The sequence below is a fragment of the Lutjanus erythropterus genome, unplaced genomic scaffold, assembly GCF_056507025.1.
Source record: "Lutjanus erythropterus isolate fLutEry1 unplaced genomic scaffold, fLutEry1.hap2 Scaffold_171, whole genome shotgun sequence".
In the NCBI taxonomy this organism is placed as follows: domain Eukaryota; kingdom Metazoa; phylum Chordata; class Actinopteri; order Lutjaniformes; family Lutjanidae; genus Lutjanus; species Lutjanus erythropterus.
This window is the reverse complement of record NW_028146648.1, coordinates 193,023-199,022: the sequence shown is the minus strand read 5'-3', so window position 1 is coordinate 199,022 and position 6,000 is coordinate 193,023. Positions and strand designations below refer to the sequence as shown.

The 6,000-nt window shown below is 43.8% G+C and overlaps 1 protein-coding gene across 1 annotated transcript in view; it reads left to right on the top strand.

The window, feature by feature from the left end:
• Positions 1-894: 894 nt before the first annotated feature.
• The window catches only part of LOC146304091 (uncharacterized), a 35,801-nt gene continuing 30,695 nt past the window's right edge, over positions 895-6,000 (top strand). Inside the window, exons 1-5 of the mRNA XM_084714263.1 lie at positions 895-1,426; positions 4,511-4,594; positions 4,881-4,964; positions 5,116-5,178; positions 5,474-5,557. Of these exons, the coding sequence (XP_084570389.1) occupies positions 991-1,426; positions 4,511-4,594; positions 4,881-4,964; positions 5,116-5,178; positions 5,474-5,557 (751 nt within the window). The 5' untranslated portion in view covers positions 895-990. The remainder of the gene's footprint in view (positions 1,427-4,510; positions 4,595-4,880; positions 4,965-5,115; positions 5,179-5,473; positions 5,558-6,000) is intronic.

Below are 6,000 nucleotides of genomic sequence, written 5' to 3'. Positions count from 1 at the left end.
CGTGGAGAGAACTAAAATACTCATGAGGTCATTGTTGTCCACGCGTGCGTGATGTCAGAGATCACACAAACCGATAGACTCAACTCTACCCAGCATGCATTGTGTGGTGATTGATTCTGTATAGGCCCGACTCGTCTCCAACAAGTCCGATGATGTAACAAGACAAAAACAACACAATGAGACAAAAATGACTTAGAAGCCGTCAGAATGTGAGACAGACAGCGAGCGAGACACGCTTCAGTTGTCAGTAAAAAAAATGTCCTTCAGAGGACGACTTTTTACTTTTATACTCTGAGGACATTTCAGAGCCTGGTCTTTTTCACTGTAGTAAACAAGCTGAATCAGTACTTCTACTTATACTCGAGTATCTGTACTGCAGTAAAGACTGAGAGGACGTCTGTCTCCTCTGAATGAAACTGTTGAAACTCAAAACTGAAATTTAGGAGAAATTAAACCAAACCTTTAAAATTTTATCAAATTAATTTCAAGGTGCTGCAGTCATTTACCAGCGTCTGTCCATCTCTGATGGTCCAGGAGGACCTGAGGACGGCATGAGGACAGGGGACATTAAGTGGACAATAAGTTCAGATTGTTTAGTCAACAAACAAACATCAGACTCTTTGTTGAAGATTCAGATTCTGAAGAAGAAAGACATTTTTTAGACAAATGTATTTTATTCATGTTGAGTTCTGAAGGAGAAAACAATCCTGCTGGATTAGTGTGTGTGTGTGTGTGTGAGTGTGTGTGTGTGTGTGTGAGTGTGTGTGTGTGTGAGTGAGTGAGTGTGTGTGTCTCTGTCTGTGTGTGTGTGTGTGTGTGTGTGTGTGTGTGTGTGTGAGTGTGTGTGTGTGTGTGTGTGTGTTTGTGTGTGTGTGTGTGTGTGTGTGTGTGAGTGTGTGTGTGTGTGTGTGTGTGTGTGTGTGTGAGTGAGTGTGTGTGTGTGTATATAAGCTGTTGGACTTTAGTCCAGCGAGAGCTTTTGGTTTCAGGATGGAGTCGATTCTGTTTCTGTTTCTGCTGCTCATCTGTTTGTCTCCGGCTGTCGGTCAGAGACAGTCCAAGGCTTCTGTCCCCCCGCAGGAGGACAGCAGGACAGGTTTGGACAGTATAAGGATGAGTTTAGAGGACATCAGGACAGGGTCTGACATCCCTCCGGAGCTCCCTGTCCTCTGGGACGAGCTGTTGGGTTTGAAGGAGCTGGTCCTGAGCCTGAAGACGGAGGAGGTGGAGCAGCGTCAGGTCCTGAGGACGATGGAGAGCCGGCTGAGGGACGGGGAGGTGGAGGCTGAGACGCAGAGACGCAGCCTGGACAGACTGGAGGACCTAAGGGACACTGTGGTGAGAACGGAGGCTGACAGGAGGCTGCTGATGGAGCTGAACTCAGACCTGAGGAGGAGGGTGGAGGAGCTGGAGGAGCAGAGCAGAGGTGGGTGATGAAGCCTGCTTTCTGTGGACAATCAGAGGAGTAAAGTACGGTGGCCCAGAGGTGACAAACACAACAAACACTTTGTCTTTGGAGCATCAAACCAAACCGAGTCGGAGAATCATAAATGATTTAGTTCTGAGTCAGAATCTCTTTGATCAGATTGATTCTGATTTAAATCAAAACAGAAAAGTTTTTAAATTTTGATCATATTTATCAGAAATTAAATATCAAACATTGTTTCACACTGAAACAGCTTTTCTAACAGCTAACATGCTAACAGCTCTGTAAGGCTAACATTAGCATTCTAACATTCTCAACATGACAGTAAGTACACTGTTTAACACTTTTACCATGTTAGCATTTTCTATTGTGAGCTAAAGGCTAACATGATGAACAGACCGTTGCTATGAAGGACAGACTGTTGCTATGAAGGACAGACTGTTGCTATGAAGGACAGACCGTTGTTATGAAGGACAGACCGTTGTTATGAAGGACAGACCGTTGTTATGAAGGACAGACCGTTGCTATGAAGGACAGACCGTTGTTATGAAGGACAGACCGTTGTTATGAAGGACAGACCGTTGCTATGAAGGACAGACCGTTGTTATGAAGGACAGACCGTTGTTATGAAGGACAAACTGTTGCTATGAAGGACAGACCGTTGCTATAAAGGACAGACCGTTGTTATGAAGGACAAACTGTTCTTATGAAGGACAGACCGTTGTTATGAAGGACAGACTGTTGTTATGAAGGACAGACCTTTGTTATGAAGGACAGACTGTTCTTATGAAGGACAGACCGTTGTTATGAAGGACAGACCGTTGTTATGAAGGACAGACCGTTGCTATGAAGGACAGACCGTTGCTATGAAGGACAGACCTTTGTTATGAAGGACAGACTGTTGCTATGAAGGACAGACCGTTGCTATGAAGGACAGACCGTTGTTATGAAGGACAGACCGTTGCTATGAAGGACAGACTGTTGCTATGAAGGACAGACTGTTCTTATGAAGGACACACTGTTCTTATGAAGGACAGACCGTTGTTATGAAGGACAGACTGTTGTTATGAAGGACAGACCTTTGTTATGAAGGACAGACCGTTGTTATGAAGGACAGACCGTTGTTATGAAGGACAGACCATTGCTATGAAGGACAGACCGTTGTTATGAAGGACAGACCGTTGCTATGAAGGACAGACTGTTGCTATGAAGGACAGACTGTTCTTATGAAGGACACACTGTTCTTATGAAGGACAGACCGTTGCTATGAAGGACAGACTGTTGTTATGAAGGACAGACCGTTGTTATGAAGGACAGACTGTTGTTATGAAGGAGAAACTGTTGCTATGAAGGACAGACTGTTGTTATGAAGGACAGACTGTTGTTATGAAGGACAGACCTTTGTTATGGAGGACAGACCGTTGCTATGAAGGACAGACTGTTCTTATGAAGGACAGACTGTTGCTATGAAGGACAGACTGTTCTTATGAAGGACAGACTGTTGCTATGAAGGACAGACTGTTGTTATGAAGGACAGACCTTTGTTATGAAGGCCAGACCGTTGCTATGAAGGACAGACCGTTGTTATGATGAGCAGACTGTTGCTATGAAGGACAGACCGTTGCTATGAAGGACAGACTGTTCTTATGAAGGACAGACTGTTCTTATGAAGGACAGACCGTTGTCATGAAGGACAGACCGTTGTTATGAAGGACAGACCGTTGCTATGAAGGACAGACCGTTCTTATGATGAGCAGACTGTTGCTATGAAGGACAGACCGTTGCTATGAAGGACAGACCGTTGTTATGAAGGACAGACCGTTGCTATGAAGGACAGACCGTTGTTATGATGAGCAGACTGTTGCTATGAAGGACAGACCGTTGCTATGAAGGACAGACCGTTGTTATGAAGGACAGACCGTTGCTATGAAGGACAGACCGTTGCTATGAAGGACAGACCATTGTTATGATGAGCAGACTGTTGCTATGACGAACAGACCGTTGCTATGAAGGACAGACTGTTCTTATGACGAACAGACCGTTGCTATGAAGGACAGACTGTTCTTATGAAGGACAGACCGTTGCTATGAAGGACAGACCGTTGTTATGAAGGACAGACTGTTGTTATGAAGGAGAAACTGTTGCTATGAAGGACAGACTGTTGTTATGAAGGACAGACTGTTGTTATGAAGGACAGACCTTTGTTATGGAGGACAGACCGTTGCTATGAAGGACAGACTGTTCTTATGAAGGACAGACTGTTGCTATGAAGGACAGACTGTTCTTATGAAGGACAGACTGTTGCTATGAAGGACAGACTGTTGTTATGAAGGACAGACCTTTGTTATGAAGGACAGACCGTTGCTATGAAGGACAGACCGTTGTTATGATGAGCAGACTGTTGCTATGAAGGACAGACCGTTGCTATGAAGGACAGACTGTTCTTATGAAGGACAGACTGTTCTTATGAAGGACAGACCGTTGTCATGAAGGACAGACCGTTGTTATGAAGGACAGACCGTTGCTATGAAGGACAGACCGTTCTTATGATGAGCAGACTGTTGCTATGAAGGACAGACCGTTGCTATGAAGGACAGACCGTTGTTATGAAGGACAGACCGTTGCTATGAAGGACAGACCGTTGTTATGATGAGCAGACTGTTGCTATGAAGGACAGACCGTTGCTATGAAGGACAGACCGTTGTTATGAAGGACAGACCGTTGCTATGAAGGACAGACCGTTGCTATGAAGGACAGACCGTTGTTATGACGAGCAGACTGTTGCTATGACGAACAGACCGTTGCTATGAAGGACAGACTGTTCTTATGAAGGACAGACCGTTGCTATGACGAACAGACCGTTGCTATGAAGGACAGACTGTTCTTATGACGAACAGACCGTTGCTATGAAGGACAGACTGTTCTTATGAAGGACAGACCGTTGCTATGAAGGACAGACCGTTGCTATGACGAGCAGACCGTTGCTATGACGAGCAGATTGTTGTTATGGATCATAGACTCATCTTTAAAGTAATATTTTGTATCAGCGTCTCTGCTGCTGTTTGTCGTGTTTTTGTCTTTCAGCTCGATCGTCTGAAGTGTTGAAGCTTCAGTCTCACCTGAACAGCAGTGAAAGCTCATTGGACGATCTGAAGAAGAAGAACTCAGGTGATTAAAGTTAGTTTGTTGTGATGGTCAGACATGTTGACATCAGAGGGGTGAAACTACGTCTCTCTTTTAACCTGCTAGATCACCATGGTAACTGATGCTAAACTCATCACCTGGTCGGCAGCAGGTTCTGTTCAGAGTTTCAGATTAAATCGTCTGTAAAAAACGCCGTTTTTAACTAATTATTGTTCTAACAAGGTTGTTTATGAGCGATATAACTTTTAGTAGTTCACCCCTGTGGTGTGACCCTGGTTGCCATGGTAACCCTGTGCCGGCGTCTCCACAGCTCTGGCGGCGGAGCTGCCGTTCCTGCAGACGAGACTCAGGGCGAGCGAGAGCACGGTGGAGCAGCTGAGGAGGAAGAACGCAGGTCATCATCATCATCTTCATATTAACGTCCCCCTGTAGTCAGAAGTCCAGGTTAAAGCTCCTGGTCAGCCTGAACATGTTCACTGTGATGTCACTGTGACGTCACTGTGATGTCACACTGACACAGATGTTCTGTTGTTGTTGTGTTTTAGTGCTGTCGGTCAGACTGTGTCACACTGAGAGTCTGATGGAGGAGCTGATGAAACAGACCTCAGGTCAGATTCTTTATTTTGTTTCTTTTAACTTTAATGAACTACATGTTGACCCAGAGTTCATAAACGTGTAATAACTGGTTAACAACAGACATGTCTGCTGTATGAACACAGAATGAATGATAATAAAAAAATCTTCACTGAACAGGTTTGATTATAAAATGATAAAGTTTGATAATCCAGTCTGTTTTGGTTCATGGCTCAGAAAAATGTCTCAAATGTAAAATATTTTAATTTATTGATCGAAATGACTGAATGCAGTTTGAATGTTTGACCTTTAACCCTTTATATTTCCCAGCATTCCCAGGGTCCAACAGTTCGTCTCCGTCTGAGGCGTCTGAGCTGAACGTCCGTCTGGAGGAGCTGAACACCAACACACAGGGTGACCGAACCGATCAATCAATCAATCAACGAATCAATGATCGGTCGTTCTCAGCGTTGTCTGGTTGTCGTCGTGGAGTGATGTCATCAGTATCACAAATGAGTGACAGATCAGTGACATCATTTCTGACCTGATAACCTGCAGGATGACGTCTGTGTCCAAACCAAACGTGATCAGTTACTTGATCATCAGCGACTATTCTGGACATCAATTAATCAATTATATTTTTCCAAGAAATATTTGCTGGTTTCAGCTTTTCAAATGATTTTATGCTTTTATTTGTTATAATCTGAAATCTCTGATTGAATAAACAAGCAGCATGAAAACTTAACATCACAAATTATGACTTAATAAGACAAAATAACAACTTAATATTACGAAACATGAGCCGATATCTCTAAATTATTATCTTGTTTTTTTTCATGACGGTAAACCTGAGCTTT